Source organism: Myotis brandtii, unplaced genomic scaffold (genome assembly GCF_000412655.1).
Source record: "Myotis brandtii unplaced genomic scaffold, ASM41265v1 scaffold339, whole genome shotgun sequence".
Lineage (NCBI taxonomy): Eukaryota > Metazoa > Chordata > Mammalia > Chiroptera > Vespertilionidae > Myotis > Myotis brandtii.
Window position 1 is genome coordinate 1790561 of NW_005363061.1, and position 17914 is coordinate 1808474.

General features: G+C 57.7%; 1 protein-coding gene across 2 annotated transcripts in view; it reads right to left on the reverse strand.

Annotated features, from left to right (window-relative positions):
* Nucleotides 1-4566: 4566 nt before the first annotated feature.
* The window catches only part of TAB1 (TGF-beta activated kinase 1/MAP3K7 binding protein 1), a 22756-nt gene continuing 9408 nt past the window's right edge, over nucleotides 4567-17914 (reverse strand). For both annotated transcript variants that reach the window (XM_005871385.2, XM_014543854.1), the window contains exons 2-11: nucleotides 17442-17578; nucleotides 16934-17087; nucleotides 15836-15922; nucleotides 15214-15352; nucleotides 13693-13806; nucleotides 12995-13106; nucleotides 11198-11342; nucleotides 9133-9355; nucleotides 7899-8061; nucleotides 4567-6312 (exon numbers count right to left, since the gene is read on the reverse strand). In XM_005871385.2, the coding sequence (XP_005871447.1) occupies nucleotides 6105-6312; nucleotides 7899-8061; nucleotides 9133-9355; nucleotides 11198-11342; nucleotides 12995-13106; nucleotides 13693-13806; nucleotides 15214-15352; nucleotides 15836-15922; nucleotides 16934-17087; nucleotides 17442-17578 (1482 nt within the window). In that variant the 3' untranslated portion in view covers nucleotides 4567-6104. The remainder of the gene's footprint in view (nucleotides 6313-7898; nucleotides 8062-9132; nucleotides 9356-11197; nucleotides 11343-12994; nucleotides 13107-13692; nucleotides 13807-15213; nucleotides 15353-15835; nucleotides 15923-16933; nucleotides 17088-17441; nucleotides 17579-17914) is intronic.

Genomic DNA, 17914 nt, shown 5'->3' on the forward strand with positions numbered 1-17914 from the left:
CCGATTGGCACCACATCACCACCCCCACCACCACCGAGAAAAATAAAGGAAGAAAAAGAAATGGTGCAGATTTGGTCTCCTGTCCTGCTTGCCCATCCCTGTGGGCTTCCACCTTAAAGATAACAAAAGGAAGAAACCCCCTCTGTAGTCTGCACGGGTTTTGGAGGAGGGAAATTTGGCGCACGGGTCCAATCCGCCACCTTTAGCAAAGCTTTCCGGTGAAGACGAGCCTGGCAGTCACAGATGCCTCTACCCCCCAGAAATATTCCAGGGCCGGGCGCCAAGCCCCCCACTCTGGAGGCTTCCCAGAACCGCCAGGGGAAGAGCCCATTCTGTCTGCAATTCCAGGTGCTGGTTTATCTCCTGGGAGACGGGAGCCCCTCCAGGGCAGGGGTGTCAGTGACTCATTTACGACGCCCTCCTCTCTGTCCTCCTACCACAGTCCCTGGCTTGGGCTGCACACATGGCGCTCAGCCGGCTTTGTTGCAAGGTGGAGGAGGGAGGGCACACAGGAAGGAGGGGCAGCCTGGGCGAAGAACATGTCTCCGGTGTTCTTTACCTGCGCTTGAGCCCTTCTCCGATCTCCCTCCTGCGTCTGGGACCCCAGGAAGTGCAGGAAAGCTGGGACGGGACCTCAATTGCAGGCCGTCCCACTAAGGCTCTACTGGCTCCCGAGCAGCAGCACAGCAGACACGGAGCCTCGGGCTCGCCGTACTTCTATGGGTCCACAGAAACTGTTTACTTTCTTTTAAATAAAAATAAAAAATTTAACTTTTAGTTCAAAATGTTTTAATGATAAATATATTTCTTTATAGCAATGCAGTGGTAAGTTATTTTTTAAAAAACTGATGTAGATATGTGTGTTTTTTAAAATTGATTTCAGAGAGGAAGGGAGAGATAGAAACATCAATGTTAAGAAAGAATCATTGATCGGCTGCCTCCTGCATGCCCCACACTGGGGATCGAACCTGCAACCCAGGCATGTGCCCTGACTGGGAATCACTTCCTGGTTCACAGGTTGACTGACGCTCAACCACTGAGCCACACCGGCTGGGCTAAAACATCATTTTTAATACATTTTTGTGGAAGAAGCCACGAAAGTCACTATGTGTCCTTGCCCTCTCCCAGGGTCTGAGGAGGGTCCTATTCCTTCCCTCAGAACATCTGGGTCCAGCTCAGCTCACGGCCACAGACCCGGCTGTGTGCAGGGCACTGGGGGTCCTCACCAGGAGCCCCAGGTTCACGGCAGCCATGCTCTGTGCCCACCGGAGCCAAGGAGCCTGGGAGAGGGCTGAGCAGGGGAGGGGTCCCTGCAGGGGCTAGTAGCTGGGTCCTGAGGATGGACAGTTCTCACCCTGTGCAAAAGGCCTCCAGGCAGCAGGGAGAGAGCATCAGCAAAGGCACAGATAGATGCACACGGCTGAGCCCGTCCCAGCAGTGTGGGGGGCCTTGCACGCTAGGCTGCGGCCGCAGCTCAGTCCCCGCCCACCCCGTGATAACTGGTGCTCCCTCCTCCCACAGGCAGCCCCCCCGCAAGGCGCAACAGCTCATGTGCCACTAGGACGCTCTGGCTGATTCTGAGCAGAAACCTGTCCCCTGATCACTCTGCCTCACCTCCTTAGCCCATCTGTGCTTTATCTCCTCCACTCAAGTGGGGGCCAGCAACAGGGCCCAGGGGACCTTCAGACAAAGCCCCTGCCTGGCGGCCACCGGGAGGGCTCCCTTAGGAGTGTAATGCCTTGCAAGTTCCCACCTGTGGGGGAGGGGGGCGGAGCAATGGACACCAATGACTCTGGAGGCAGGAGGCTGGCACTGGGCAAGGCTGCGGAGCTCAGCACTGTCTGGACCACAGGACGGCTCTGCTCAAGTGACCAGTGTGGGAGCTTGGTCCTGGAGGACGTGGAAGCAGACAAGGGGCTCTGGCCTTGAGGCAATGGGTGGGCTCAGAAACCCGCCCTGCTCCCCCACCGCACCCCACCCCCTCTAACCTGAGAGAACAAGGGCAAGGGCTGCAGGCAACTGGTCCACACGGCCTGGGCCCTCTGACCCCTCGGGGTCTCGGGGCAGGAATGACGTTTGTGACCTGGTGTCAGTCTTCCTAAGGCCAGCGGCCAGACACTGCCTGCCCTGGAGGAGGCCGCCCAGGCTGGGGAAATGTCAAGTGCCTGTCTCTGCTCCGGGCTGACATCGCCTGCCTCTGCGTGGGAACAAAGCGGAACAAAGCGCGGGCTCATGCTGAGCCGCTGGAATGGCTGCGATCTGTGTCCTTGTTTGGTTTCAAAACAGAGGACCCGGAACGAAGAATCATGAAAGATGTCCTTGTTGGAGAAAATGTTTGGGGCCCATCGGAGAGCCTCCCTCTGGGCTTCCAAGAAGAGGCAAGAGCCATAATCACTCTTCAACGTCTGGGCTCCACGGGAAGCTGCAAGGGCACCTGCTACGTTCAAGGCCCAGGTGGCGCCTTCACCACACGTGACTTCAGTGCGCACCCGGGTGTGGAGGTGGTGGTGGCGGAAATCTCAGCTCTTGCAACGCCCCAGTCCACCTCTTCCACATCTGCGGGTCAGGGCCACTCTTACCTCTATGGCGGCTCAGACATGTCAGGCCTTCTTATGAAGAAGCGGGTCAGATCCTCATCTATGACTCCACATGGTCAAGTCACACAGCTATCCACGCATTCATTCATTCAGCACCTATTAAAGGGCTGCCACACAGCTGACACCACTCGGACCTTGGAGCCAGGACCCAATCGATTAAGTCAGTGGTTCTCAACCTTCTGGCCCTTTAAATACAGTTCCTCATGTTGTGGTGACCCTCAACCATAAAATTATTTTCGTTGCTACTTCATAACTGTAATGTTGCTAGTTATGAATCGTAATGTAAATATCTGATATGCAGGATGGTCTTAGGCGACCCCTGTGAAAGGGTTGTTCGACCGCCAAAGGGGTCGCGACCCACAGGTTGAGAACCACTGGATTAAGTAGACAAAGACCCCTCTCATGAGCGAGCGAACATTTTAGTGAGTTAAGAGGTAAACAAAAAAAAAAATGAGCAAGAAATGTCAGAGGCTTCGTTTCTGTGAAACAGATCAAACAGGGAGATGGGGCCGGTGTGGGACAGGGCAGGCCCCTCTAAGGAGGTGGCTTTGTGCTGAGGCCTGAGTGACAGGAAGGAACCAGCCGCAGAAAGGGCACGACCAGTCGCCTTCCCCTGGATGTCACTGTCACAGCGGCCAAGTGCTCCTGACAGGTCTCGCGGCCACTGCACCAGCGGTGGGGACACGCCACCAAGCCCAGGGCTGGGTTGTGAGAATCAGAGGACCAGACAAGGACCGAAACACCAGCACAAACCCTGAAGATGGCCCCCGGCATCCGCGGAGCTCCTGGCGCGGGCGCGGGTCCCGGACAAGCAGTGGCTTCCAAAGGCCTGGCCCCACGGGTCGGATCCAGGCCAGGGCCTCCATCAAGCCTGTGACAGTCCTGTCCTGGGAGGGAACCCGATGTTTTTAAGGGACAAGTGGGCACAGGCAGCAGTGGTGGGGGCCTCCCTGGTGCCCCTGACCTGGCCGTGGGAGGGGTCACAGGCTGGAGAGGGCCCGCTGGCTCCTGGCTGGTGTGTCAGAGGGGGTGGGACTCGCCCACGGGAGGGTCGCTTCGCCTGGCTGCCTTGGTTCTTCTTGTCCTGACCTTTGCCCCTGCTTAAATCTTAAAACAGACTAAGCTCCCCCTCTTGCTCCACCGAAGGGAACCCAGAGGCTGAAACGTGCCCCTCTCGCCCTCACTCAGGAGGCAGGCTTAGGGGACAGGGGACAGAGCCAGCAGGGCAGTGCTCCACCCCCACGCGCCTGGGGCAAAGCAGGCGGGAGAGGCCCTTTGGCCTATAGGACTAGACAGGGCCATTGTGCTGGGACTATGCCCATATGTCTGCGCCCCAGTCACTCATCTGGGACATGGCCCGCCCGCCACCTCCCACTCAGGTTGCTAGGCTGACCTGTGACTCCAGGTGGTCAGGACCCGCTGGGGACGGCTAAGGCCGAGGGGGCAGGTCCTGAAAGGCAGTTCTGCCAGCACCCCGCCTACAACTGCTTCCCAGCAGAGGGGGAGGGAAGTGTCTGGGCGCCCATCACCCAAACGCCGAGCTTGGCTTTGTCCCTCAGCCACGCAGTGTTTCCGTTTTAGCTGCAGACGCTGTTGTGCGTAGCTGAGTTCTTAAGTCTCCCAAAACAGGAAGAGGCACTTTATGGACTGGTATTTATAGAATATCCTCCACCCAAACAAAACCAAAATAAAGCAAAGAACTCCTGAGCATCCACTCACACGGCTGTCCCGGTGCCCGAAGCTCTGACGGCCACACCAGCCACCCCACCACCGGCAGGAACAGTGCCCTACAGCAGCCACTGCCGGAGGGAGAGCCGCCACCCTCTCCCCGCCATGCAGGCGGCAGCCCTGGGCCAGGCAGAGGCCAGGTTCACAGCCCAGCTCTGCCACCCCAGCCCGGGAGCCAGAGGACAGGAGGCACCCACCAACCCTGGCCACCTGAGCTCCAGGACACAAGAGTGAGAGCACCTTAACACCACGTCACATAACCCACCATTTATTACTTCCTCACCGTGGCACAAAGGGGTTCTATTTCCAGAGACCAAGCAGCATCACCGGGATGTTCTTGGAAGAGAATTCCCTTTGTTCCCAGCCTTTGTGACTAACTTTAAACCTCTTCACCTAACAGAGGTGGCTTCGTGGTGGAGGGGGGGGCGCTCTGCCGAGAGGCACTTCCTCTGCTTCCCTCGGGAACCGCCTTCCGGGACCACAGACCGAGCAGGGCCTGAGCCGGCCTCTGACTTTTCTGAGTCCAAGTACATGGAGGCCACACACAGTGCCAGGCCCTGCTGAGCTGGGGAGGGGTGGAATCCAGGGGCCTCGGGGACTGGCAGGTCTGATTTCTGCTCCACCGCAGACCATGTGAGGGCATGTGTGGGTCTCCTGGGCTGGCTTCTCCTGTGAAAACAGGAGTGCAGTCCCTCCCCATAGGCAGCGAGCACTGAGGTGGTCCATCTCGGGCCTGATGGCCTGAGCCCGCCCGCCCGCAGCGCACACCTGGGCCCTCCACAGAGCAGCAGGGCTCGCAGAACCTCTGCCCTTTCAGAACCATTTCCCACGCTCCCTCTTCCACACGCGTCTGTTCATTCCTGCGGAGCAGCAGGGACCGTCGTCAGTGGTCAAGATCGCTGGTCTTCATGGCTCCTCAGCCAGGGCCTTCCCAGCTCCAGGAAGGAAAGAGCAAAGTGGAGTCGCTCACTCTGCTTTGGGGCCTCCCCTCTTGGAGGGGCCTGACATGAGGCCACAGTCCTCGCTCGGTCCGGGCACTTCTGCTCCCCTGTACCCCATCTCTGGGGACGCCCACCAGCCCCTCCTACCCTTTGGAGGACTCCAGGGCCAGTGCTCCTCCTGGACAGTTACCTCCGGTTCCTTTCCCGCTGAGCTGCCCGCTGCAGCCATCCCAGGCCCCCACCTCCCTGGTCTTCCTGAACGTTCACCACTGAAAACAGCCAGGCCGGCCCAGGGAAGGGGCCCAGGGACGGTGCAGGCTCCGAAGATGCAGACGTCAACCGGGATTCACTCTGGAGGCCGGAGAAGAAAGGGGCGAACCACCAGCCGCTGGTGAGGGGACACTATCACCGGCCACAGGCTCTTCCAGGGGAGGTGGCGGCGGGAAGGGTGGCCTTGAGAAAGCAGTGGCTGCTGGGCCTGTGACGTGCGGGGTCACAGGAGAACCTCTGCCCGTCCTGCCCCACGGGGTGCTCACAGCCAGCCAGGCTCCCGTACTAGCACCTCTTGTTCTGAGAAATGGCGTCGGTCCTGGCTGAGGCTGCCTGGGTGGGTGGCCTCCAGCCCCCCTGCAGTGACATGGCGTATCCAAGGGGTCCGCCTGCACTGACGCTGAGAGGGTATTCTCCATAGCACCCAGCTGGGGGAGGACGGTCAGGCTGAGGACTGGGCGCCCACTGGCCCCACGGCACAGGCAGCTGGTGGGGAAAAGCCCATCCTGCCCCACGGTGGCCCCTGGTCCTCACGAAGGTCCTGCTCGGCTGCACTCCGCAGCCGGGGCTACGGTGCTGTCATCACACTCTGTTCGCCATGGTCCACGCTCCAGAGGCGGTAAAACTCGGCGAAGTCCACGTAGGGCTCCACACGGCCATCCTCGCCAGGCGGGAGCGAGTGGGCGGGCCGGGAGCGGAAGAGCCCCCCGTCCGAGCTGGAGCTGCTGCTCTGGGTGTGTGTGTTGGTGGACTGCAGGGTCAGCGTCGGGCTCTGGCTACAGGGACAACAGAGTCAGTCAGGAGCCTGGGCTTCCAGGCTGGGGACAGAGAGGCCCTGCCTCAGGCCACAGGCCTCGAACAAAGGTGACCCAAGAGCCAGCCCGACCACATGGTCTTTAGGAGATGAAAGGTCAAATGGGCTTTTCAAGCTCTAACTACACGTGGCTTTTTAATGAACCAGAACTAAATGGGTCGCCCTGTTCCAGTGCTCAGTGACCACGCATGGCTAGTGACCACTGTACCCAGCAATGAGCTGGAGGTTGTGCGCTTCAATCTCTCCGGACCCACCCTGATCAACCCCACAGATCGCAGGCCAGCAAGGACTTTTCTCCCAGAAAACCCTCCTTAGCCCTCCCTCTCATCCCCTCTCACCAGCTGGGAGCCAGGTCCCCCCATGTTCTCAGAACTTCCTGGCACCCACCCTCTGTCACAGAGCATGTAACAGCTGGAATTTACCTGCTGGCCCACCGTCCTGCAAACCCTTAGCACTGCTCAGCACCCAGCACCGGGCCGGCCCAGAGTGGGGCCCAACTAATGCTCAGATGCCAAAGGGAGGGAAGGGGCTGTTTAGGGGCCCCCAGGGAGTTGGGTGCAGAAGGACAGCTGGTTCTCCTGCCTGGCCTGGAACCACTGCTGTCATGCTCTGCCTTGGTGGACACAGCTAGTGGCTTCCTCTCGGCAGCCCAAGCCACCCCCAACTGCACTCGGGATGCCCGTCACTCAGCTGCCTGCCAGGCCCCTTTAGCTTCTGTGGCGGTGGCGACGGCGGCGGCAGCAGCAGCGGCAGGGGGGCAGGGAGAGGGGAAGGCCCCCTCCAGCCCCTCCAGGCAGAGGGAAGCAGTGCCACTCCCTTCCTGATGGCCCTTCCAATTGGCCACTGCCTCTGAGTGGGCTGGGTGTGGCATCTCTATTACTCTGTGCAGTGCAGGCCGAGCCGGAATGTGGAAACCAGACCCTGGTCTCCTGGTGGGTGGGAGGGGTGGGGGTATACATTCCACAGAAATGAGGGGGTGGGGTGGACACCAGGCCTATAGGCAGGTCCGCAGTAAGGAAGTGGCCTGCCCACCCTCCTCAGGCTCCAGACCTCCTGCTGCCTCTGCCCCTCCCCCCCTCAGACTAGAGAACTCACTTCAAAGCTACTCAGACCTTTCAGTCCGAGAGCCCTGGCTCTGACAAGCCGGTGCAGGCCACGCACGTCCCGCCCCCCAAGCACGGATGCCACTGGGAGGAGAACCTTCCCATTCAGTGAGAACTCGTACCCGGACCCACAAGAAAACGTGACCAGCAGGTGTCAACATCAGGTGCCTGTCCCTTCCCCGCAGCCTCAGCCCCTCTGCCCTGGAAACCCGCCCCCTCCCAGCTCCCACTTCAATGAGCTGCTGGAACCTGCAGCGCTGCCTCTTCCGGTCTCAGCGTCTAAAAAGAACTCCCAGGAAGGGAGGCGGGCATTTGAGAAGTCAAGACCCCAGGGCATCTCACCAGGATCACTCAGCTACAGCACTTGGCCCCTGGCATTCCTGTTCAGAGACCAAGGGCTGTCCCCAGGAAGCAGGCCTGAGAGTGGAGATGGGTGAGGGCTTACTTGGTGAGGGTGGGAGTGGCTTCGTCCAGGGTGGAAGCGCTGTGGGCTCCATTGACCAGCTGGCCCTGCGAGGGCATGACGAGGGAGAGGGTCACGCTGGTCTTGCTGGTGCTCTGGGCGCTGGAGTAAGGCACGGATACGGGGTATACGCGTCCTCCTGTGACTGTGGAAGGAAGAGCGAGGTGGGCCCAGGGAGTGGCTGGCGTGGTGGGAACAGGGCCACGCCAGGACCTGATGGGAGTGGTGTCTGAGGGCTGAGAGGAGAAGGTGGTGACCCAGCCTGGCTCCCCGAGCTGCAGCCTGGCCCTCTGCCTCATGGGACAGAGAAGGGGAGTCCAGGGGCAAAGACTGCCGGCCAGGCAGGGGCTGGCGCTCAGCAGCTCCTGTGCTCAAAGCAGGAGGAGGATCAAGTGCTGAGCTGCTTGACGAAAGGGTTACTGCCTGGCTTCCCGCGACGATGCTCTAATCCGAGGGGATAAGCGTGCTCCTAGTTGAGGCTGGCCCAACAAAAATATGGTTGCAATAACAGCGAGCTAGAGAAACTCCAGTAACCCTGGTGTCCGCCGGAGAACAAACCCATCTGGGCATGCCTGAGCGCTAAGGCTTGTTTGAAACAAGAAGAGAAAGTGCAGCCCAGGAGCCAACAGTCTGCACACCGAGCAGCGCGGGAGGAGGTGCAGAAAGGACGACTGCCTGGCCTCCTGAGCAATTTGACTCCAAGACTCAAAAAGTAGAAAGTTAAGTGCATTACTCTCACCCCAACATGGCCCAGGGACAGAGCCAGGCTTCGGGGACCTTCTGTCCACATGCCTCGCCTCGCCTCGCCTAAGTCTCTTCTTCCCAGAGCCTCAGTTTCCCTTTCTGTAAAAGGGGGTGCTATCTCCTTGAGGGCTGTCAGTGAGGCCTACAGGAAACATTCGGGTCAAGTGCCAGGCGCAGAGTAGGCCCTCAGTTGGGGAGCCATCGTCCCTATCATGCGGCCTGGTGTCTCTGAAGCTCTCTGCTCTCGGGTCATTAGGAGGTCAACCAGGGCAGACGGTATTTCTTCATTTCATAGACAAGAAGGAAAACCAATCAAAGGCGGCTCAGAGGCCCAGATCAAAGCTGCTCACAGCCAGGCCTCCCCCTCTACCTGCTGCGCTCCAGGAGGAGCAAGGCCTGGCGCCTCAGCCACTCTGCAGCCCACCTCGGCCCACGGCCTCCTCAGGTGGCTTCCTGCCCGCACTGCACTCACCTGGGGCTGGGGATGCTGTGGGCTGGCTCATCTCGCCCAGCGGGTAGCCAAAGTTCCTCACCAGCAGAGTCATGTCCTCGTGCCTCGGGCAGAACTTGGCACGCTCGCCGCCACTAGCAAAGGTGTCACTGTGGATCCGCTTCACCCGGTCCACCACGGCCTGGGCCACCGCGTCCAGGGAAGTCTGCTTGGCGAACTCAGTGTCGATCATGGCAGCGATTTCCTGGGAGGGCGGGGCAGAGACCTGGTGAGGAACAGGGGGCCCAGGGACTGTGGGCCGTGACTCCAGAGCCTCACCAGGACACTCACCGGGTCACTGGTCAAGCAGGTGAAGGAAGTCCCCACCAGCCACACCTGCAATCCAAGCTTTTCAAGGAATTCAGGATAATCCTTCTGGAATTTTCTCTTTAGACAAGGTGTGGCCTTGTCATCTCTCTTATTGTTGGCCTCCACACCAATAAAACAGGGAGAATATCCACCTCCCTGGGTTACGACGAGGATGAAGTAACATAATGGATGGGAGGGCACTGTGGGAACTGCTAGAAAGCCCTGTGTAAGTGCATGCCCACCACGCCAGGCACGTGTCCCCTAACCTCTAAGGGACCCAGGAGACTTGTAACCAGAGGAACAATTGTGATGATTAAGCTTTTTTCCTGGAACAAACACATTATGGGCTAGGATATGCCAATTTTGTCAGCAAATGGGGACACAGAATGAAGGCAGAGAAGTCCACTGACCAGTGTATCCTAGAACCCAGTAAGAAGCCACTGGATAATTCTATCTTGAAGACCAAAGAAAAGGAAAAAAAAAATCACACTGATGATACGATCAGAAACACAAAATCCTCTCCATGCTGGCTGGCCAGTCTCTTGGAGGTAGGGGGCAGAGGCAGGCAACAGGAAATGACCTGGGGCCAGTCAGGTGGGTTTAACCCCCTCCCCCCGCCCCACTGTCCACCTAGGTCACCTCAGGCGAGACCCTGAACTCTGCACCCCAGGCTCCCTAAGTGGAAGTGATGTGAGCTGCTGCCCATTACAGGGCTACTAGAAGGAATAAGATAAAAAGATGAAAACCTTGAGCACAGGCATCAGGAGAGAGGGCGGCATATAAGACTTTCCCTCATAACCTTTAATTAGAAAGGACAAAGCAAGTGGTCTCCCTTCAGGGAGCACACCCATGCCATTCCCTTCCCGCTCTCCGTCCCCCACAGGCCGTATCCCCTGACCTCTAAGGGACCCCAGGAGACTTGAAACCAGGGGAGCAGCGGCAGCTCATGCCGGGCTAACCCCCTGAACCTGTCTCCAAGACTCCCTTCTCTCTGACTTCCCAGTGAGCCAAAGCAGCCCAGCCTAAGTATATATTTTTGCTGCAGTCAGTAAGTTCTTGTTTTTCTAAAAAAAAAATAATAATAAAGAAAAGAAAGGAAAAAGGCAGAAAAGTTACCTTCCTACAAGACTCACAGATGGAAGGAGAAACACGACCTGAACTTATCTGACCTACCAGCCATCCAAGGTCAGGTAGAGGCAGCTTCCCTTCAAAGTCATCCCTGAAGCGACTGCGTGACCACAACCCCACAAAGGTGGGTGTTATCATCCCCATCTTAGACATGAGAACAAACTGTAAATTACCCGCAGCTTAGAGAGGAAGGGGAAGGGTGGCGCGGACTTGGACATGGCTGGCACGACTCCTTGGCCAGTGCTCTGTGCGCGAGGCCACACTTCTGCGCTCCCCTCCTCGGCCCAGGACCTTTCCCGGACAATCTCCAAAGCAACCCGAGCCCACGGCGATTCACGTCCATCTCGCCCACTTCCCTTCAGGCTTTGCTCAAGGCTCTGGGGCTGCTTCAAGCCCAGAACGAGGAAGGTTTTGGGGGGATGGGTGTTCTCGGAGCTCTGGGCGTTTTCTTCCTCAGCTCTGAGCCCAGAGAAGAGACCTGGCAATGGCACTTGAGAATCAGAGCCTGGGCCCTGAGCACTCTGGTGCCGAGCAGGAGGGCTGGCCAGGCCCCCAGGGGAGCATGCCATCTGCAGGCTGGCCAGCTATGCTCTGCTTAGGCCCAGCTCACCTGGTTGGCCTGCCCAGGCCCATGGGCTGCCTCCAGGGCCTTGTACAGCCCCTCGGACATCAGCACCAGGAAGCCAGTCACCCCGTCCAGGGGCTGTGCACCGTGGATTTCAGGCTCCGCGATGATCGGCTTGGACTTGGCAGCGCTGCGGGGAGAGAGTGGAGGGGAGAGCTGTACTTGGAATGGCCCCCAAGGGACATTTATTTTGCTAAGGGGAAGAATCTACCCCAGAATGTAAAATAAACACACATCTGGCAAGACGAGAAAAAAGAAAAACCAGAAAAACAGACCTGTCTCTGAGCACAGCTACGAAAATCAAGTTCTGAGGGCCAGAAGGCTAGACACGGCTGGGCTTAGGGCACAAAGGTCAAATGCCCAATCCCGGCCCCAATCTGCAGCTCCCGCCCACAGAGCCCGGGCAGTGCCAGGGGCAGGGTGGGCAGGGAGAGGGTGGGGTTCTCTTTTGAAAGCCCACTCCTCCAGGCTCCTCCAAAGCAAGTGTCAAGCTGACTCAGACCTCACCGGCACGCCCTGCACGGGGTCATCTCTGAGGCACCATCAGCCAGCAGTGCCCGAGAGGTCTTGCCCGTGTGCACGCACACAAGCAGCTATGTGATGTTCTGGCAACAGAATCCGGAAGAGCGGAGTCTGGAAACACCCCGAGGGCCCTGCCATAGGGGCCAGTAGCGAGTGCTGACACAGCACACACTGAATTCCAGCAGCTGTGACCGAGAACACACCAGCCTCAACGCTGAGTGTGTAGAATGGAGGAACGGACACCCAATGGACAGTGAGCTACAGAATACTGGAAAGGGTGTGCTAGCACTTAGTGCAGGTTTTTAAAAGGATGCCTACCCCTCCCCCGCTCCCACCCAACACACACACACACACACACACACACACACACCACACGCAGGAACTCTGGGCAGGGCACACAGGAAACCAGCAGCTTCTGGGGAAGAGCCCCGTCTCGGGGCAGGAGAAAACGCACTTTGCACAGTATATCCTTGGCCTGTTTGAAACCACATCTGTACTTTCCAACAAAGGAACAGAACCCTACAAATTAGAGACAAAAGGTTCCAAACACAACTGCCTAAATCCTGTGGGAGGAAGGAGTTCTAACTCTGCTTCTAAGACATGACAAGGTCTGCCCTCTGATGAGGGGTCTTTGGCATGATTCCCCCATGGCTTTGATTGTGACATTAAATGCCATGATCATACACACACCTATTTTTCCAATCAATGTGCTTGGAATGCAGGCTGCCTGGGTTCCAGTCCTGCCTCTGCCCATGGCTAGCCCCGTGATCACAGAAGCTACCTACTATCACCATGTCAGCTTCCTCGTATGAAAATACCTTTGGGTAACAACAGTACCCACCTCCTAGGCCCGAGGGAGGACTGAGTAAGAGAATGTATGTTCAGAGCTGTGCCCAGTGCTGCTATGATCACTGGGTGGCAGCCGGAAGGGAAATATCCTTGGAGGGAAATGTACAACTCGTCTCACACGTCTGCCCTGGCCCTAGCCATAAATAGCACTGACCAACAAGGCATTTGGTCTGTCCCTACCCACCCCAGGCCGCTCAGGCTAACCTTGGCCTCTCCTGCTAGCCCTGAGGCACTAGTTGCTGCCCCTGGCTTTGACCCTTTGCCAGCCTAGCTCTACAGGACTCTGACCCCTGACCTCACACCAACCTCTGGGAGGAAGGAAGGGTCTCCTTGGGCTCTGAGCTCCTGCAACTGCACCTCTGTTCCTAGAGCCTATCGGGGCGGGGGGAGCACAGCTGGCTGGCCACCTACCTGAGCAGGTCGATGTCAGTGTAGCCGTATTTGACCTTGTAATCTCCAATGCGCCTGGTGCTCTCCTGCCCACAGATGATCCCCACTTGCTTGATCTTTCCTGCGTCCAAACCTACCAGTGGGAGAACAACACAAGCCAGACCTTGCTCATAATGAGGAACACAAAGAAGGGGACACACACATCTGGGGAACAGGAAATAGTCACACCAGGCGGCCTGGAAAGCGGCTAATCCAATAGCCCCCAGGTCCTCAGTCCGCATCTCCATCAGAATCCCCCTCACAGGAAGGCTTCCTCCACAGCCCATCACATCCAGCACCGCCCAGTATAGCTGCCTGGGAAGCGCCCGGGAGGCTGCGGCAGTGGCTGAAATCTCAGGACTTCTTTGGCCTCAGTCTCCACCAATAACAGTGAACGTGCCAGGTAGGCTTGGAAGCATTTTATGTGCGTTAACGCTTAATCCTCACCACACCCCGAGGCAGGTGTTACTATCATCTCATTACACAGATGGGAAAACTGAGGCACAGAAAACAGGTAAGCTCCAAACACCACCGACTAGTAAGCAACAGAGCTGGGCTTCAACCCCGGGCAGCTGGTCACGGCCCATCTACTCACACTCCCTCCACATGACCACCAAAGAGGGCAAGGGTGAGCCACGAGGCTGCCCCAACACTGACCCTCGGCCCCTGTCCCCACTCACCCAGCTGTGAGAGGCGGAAGAGCTCATCCTCGTTCTCCGTGGTGTGGTCCACGTTCAGCTGTGTCACCTGCAGCCCGTCCACCGTGGATTTGCATAGAAGTGCACGGTTCGTACCTGCAGCAGAATGTGAGCAGCTGAGCAGACTGAGCGTAGGGAGGAAAGGGCCGCGTTAGAGAGAGAGAGAGAGAGAGAGCGAGAATGGAAATCCTTGAAACAAGCAAAGAAAATAGGCTCAGACCCCTGGGTGAGCCAGCAGTCGTAAGAGCTGACAATATTAAGGAATTAGGTTAAACTTTTCCATCCTAGCATGATTATGATTATGATTTTAATAAGAGAGCTTTTGTCTAGGGAGATACACTGACATATTTACAGATACCAGGCCACGATGTCTGGTGTCTGCTTCACAACAATGCAGGGACCCAGGGCTGCAGATGAAATGAGACTGGCCATGAGATGACTCCCGGGGCTGGGGATAGGCACAGAGGAGGGCTCATTAAATGCGAGTCACTCTATTTTTTTTACATTCCTAAATTTGTTCTATAATGAAATCTTTTTAAAAAATATATATTTTATTGATTTTTTACAGAGAGGAAGGGAGAGGGACAAAGAAACATCGATGAGAGAGAAACATCGATCAGCTGCCTCCTGCACACCTCCCACTGGGGATGTGCCCACAACCAAGGTACATGTCCTTGACCAGAATCAAACCTAGGATCTTTCAGTCCCCAGGCCGATGCTCTATCCACTGAGCCAAACCGGCCAGGGCTATAATGAAATCTTAAGGAAAGGAGGAAGAGAGGAGGGACATTATCAGTGGGGTCTCTCTAGCGCCCCTACAGTAATTGGCACCCTGGGGTATGGCCTTCTCAGGGTCCCAGATGGCCTCTTCTTTGCCCATAAATCCTACAAAACGTCCCTGTGACCCCTCACCCTCCTGCCCACACCCAGCCCACCTCGCCACCCTCCAGAAGAGGAAGCCACTGAGGTGACCCAGACAGGGACACAACTCCCCAAGGCCACAAGTCAGGGACAGCATGGGGACAAGAGCTAGGCCGCCCGCATCCCGCTGCTACTTCCACTCTCCTCACTGGGACTGAGACACTCCTCTTTTTTGAAAGAGAACCCAAATCAATTTCTTAATATGTTTTTATTGCTTTTAGAAAGAGGAAGGGAGAGGGAGAGAGTTAGAAACATCGGTAAGAGAGAAACATCAATGAGAGAGAAACATCAATCGGCTGCCTCCTGCACACCCCTTACTGGGGATCAAACCCACAACCCGGCATGTGCCCTGACTGGGAATCGAACCAGTGACCTCTTGGTTCATGGGCGGACACGACTCACCACTGAACCACACCGGCCGGATAGGATGAAACACTCAAAGAGTAACAGGGAAACCCACCCAATGGCCTTGGCAGACGGGCTGGAGATCCCATGTATCTGGAAAGCAGCTGCCCGAAGAACGCACAGTCCCCAAGCTGGCCTCCTCCCCTAGCCCTCCCCAGGGACGGACAGGCGGCTCACCGACATTGGCGACGTAGAGCTTGTTGTTGAGAAGGACAGCCACGACAGCCATGGCTCCTCCTGAAATCTCCCTCTCCAGCACCTTGAGTCTTTCAAGGATCTTCTGATACTGAGGAGGCAGCTGGTGCTGGGGGACACCCTGCAAGCCACCATTAGGGGTCAGAGCAGGCCGGGTCCTCAGAGACCGTCTCCCCCTCCGCCCCCCTAAAGAGCAGGGGCTGGAGGCCCGGCCAGGATGAAGCTGCACTTCCAGGCAGGCTTCTCTAGGAAAGCCAGAGGTGACCTCATTGTCCTGCCGGCTCTGAAAGTGCTGGTGCTGATATAAGTGGGTAGGTGACAAGGCTGTGGGCAGACTCAAGTCGAGAACTGACCTGGAAGGGCCTTTCCTCACACCCTCACTACCCGCCCCATGCTCAGCCTGAGTAAAGCTGCCCACAGCAACCAACGAGGCCCTTGGAGTGTCCACCCATCGACCCCCACGTCCCTCAGTCAGGAACTGTCCCCTAACTTGTGCTGCTCTGGCCCAGTGGTGTCAATGGCTTGGGCGTGATGTGGCAGATCAATCAGTGCTCCTACAAAGCCAGCCTGACGTGCCCCTCCTCGGGGGAGGCTAGGGAAGTACCTCTGGCAGCTGGGACTGCAGGGTCGCCTTCTCAGCCAGAGCATCGTCGATGGACTCCAGGAAGCTCCTCTCCACCACGTCGAAGGCCTAGAGACAGGGACAGGGACAGGTGTCAGGGCAACGGCCGGTTCAAAACACCACTGCCACCTGATACTGCAACACCCCTGACTATAGTGACAAACTGTACTAAATGCAGGCCATCATGGGTGGGGGCTCCGCACGTGCACTGCAGAGCGAGGGGCTGAGGCTAAAGACGGAGGTTAAGGGCACGGGCTTGTGGTCAGGCCACCTGGGAGTGAACTCCAGCTCTGCCGCTTGCCAGCTGGCAGCCTCAGTCTCCTCACCTCAACAGAGGTAAGTGTTGTTCTGAGTGACTGAGCACTCGGTACCTGGCTCAGAGCAAGTCTAGATCAATGACCGCCGGTGTCATGACCACATCCTGCTGGCCCTGAACACTGGCCATGCTGCTGCCCCTCCTGGGGGGCCAGCTAGAGTCACCGGTGCAGGGCCCCGAGGCTGGAGGGTGCCCTGGGCCTCAGGTGCTGAGGCAGGGGAAGTGCTGGGAACGCTGTTTTCGAGGAACAGGAATCCATCCTCCTCATCCAAACTAAGTGCCTCCAGATGTGCTTCCAAAAGGAGATGCCAGGAAGAAATCTCCCAAACAGCAGCCGAAAGAAATGCCGAGCTGGCAGGGGAGCCCCAAGCAGCCGGAGTGAGGAGGCGAGGCCCAGGCTGCTAGCGTGACTGGAGGCTGAGCACCTGAGCCACAACCGAAGGAAAGGAACCATCCTAAATCACCCCCCTCCCCACTACACCCCTTCGCCCAAGGTCCCATCCTTACTTCCCGTTCCCCAAGATGATCTCCTCCAGAGCCAACCCTGCCAGTTGTGGGCAAGGACCGTGACGGCTGCCTGCTCCTGGACTCCCCGAAACAGGGAGCCCCTGCTGCTGGGAGAGGCTCCCAGAGCGGGTCCCCTGCAGGAGAGAAGGAGCGGCAGGGTCTTCAGACCAGCCCTGGCGAACCCACACTTTACAGGTGCAGGGCCACGCCTCTGGGGGAGATGATCCACCGGCTGCAGTCAGCTGCCAAGCAAGTACCTGCAGCAGCACACGGCGCACATCGGCCTCCGTGTGCTCGGCGTTGAGCTGGCCCAGCAGGAGCTCCGCGGACAGCCGCTGGGCCACGAAGTTGGTCACCCGGTTGCCATCATAGCCGTTGAAGACCCCATACAGGAAGCAGTTGTTCTCACTCCTGGAAGAGAGAGGGAAGAGGCGGTGGAAACCAGGGCTCACAGAAGGACGCCAGTTCCAGCGTGAGGGGGAGGAGGGACAAAAATTGGGGGAGACCGAAGATACAGCAGCTGTGGCTTCAGGTGCCCACTTAGGTCCCCCACTTTGACCATCATTTCACTCAGGCCATGACCTTCAGGGATGCTCCCCACCCACTGTCGCAAGCCTAGGCTGGTCTAAGGTCCAGATGTGGAAGGGACAGCAGCACAGGCCACCCCCATGGGCCACAGCTCGCTGGCAAGCCCCATGCAGGACAGTTGCAAAACAGCTGCTTTCGCTTGTTTGCAATGGCCAGGGGAGCACCCAGCACTCTCACCTGAACTTGAGCCAGTTGTCCTCCGGCGGGTGGCTCTCAGTGCCCTTGCCATCAGCAGAATAGCTTCGGTTGGAGGCTGAGCCCACCCCTGAGAGGTGGCAGAGCGGCAGGTCGTCTGTCCAGCTTGGCTGCTGCTCCTGGGAAGGATACCAGGAAGTTATGAAGTGTTACCTTCTCCAGTGCAGACCCCACCTCACCTTTTTCTTCCCCAACAAAAGCCCCGCAGGCCCGAACCCCACCCCCCCCATAGAGGCCTCTACTTCCTTCTGGAAAACAATGACCCTGGATGAACAGATACCTGCAGAAGGCTGGCATTTTTTAAAAATATATTTTATTGATTTTTTACAGAGAGGAAGGGAGAGAGATAGAGAGTTAGAAACATCGATGAGAGAGAAACATCGACCAGCTGCCTCCTGCACATCTCCTACTGGGGATGTGCCCACAACCCAGGTACATGCCCCTGACCGGAATCG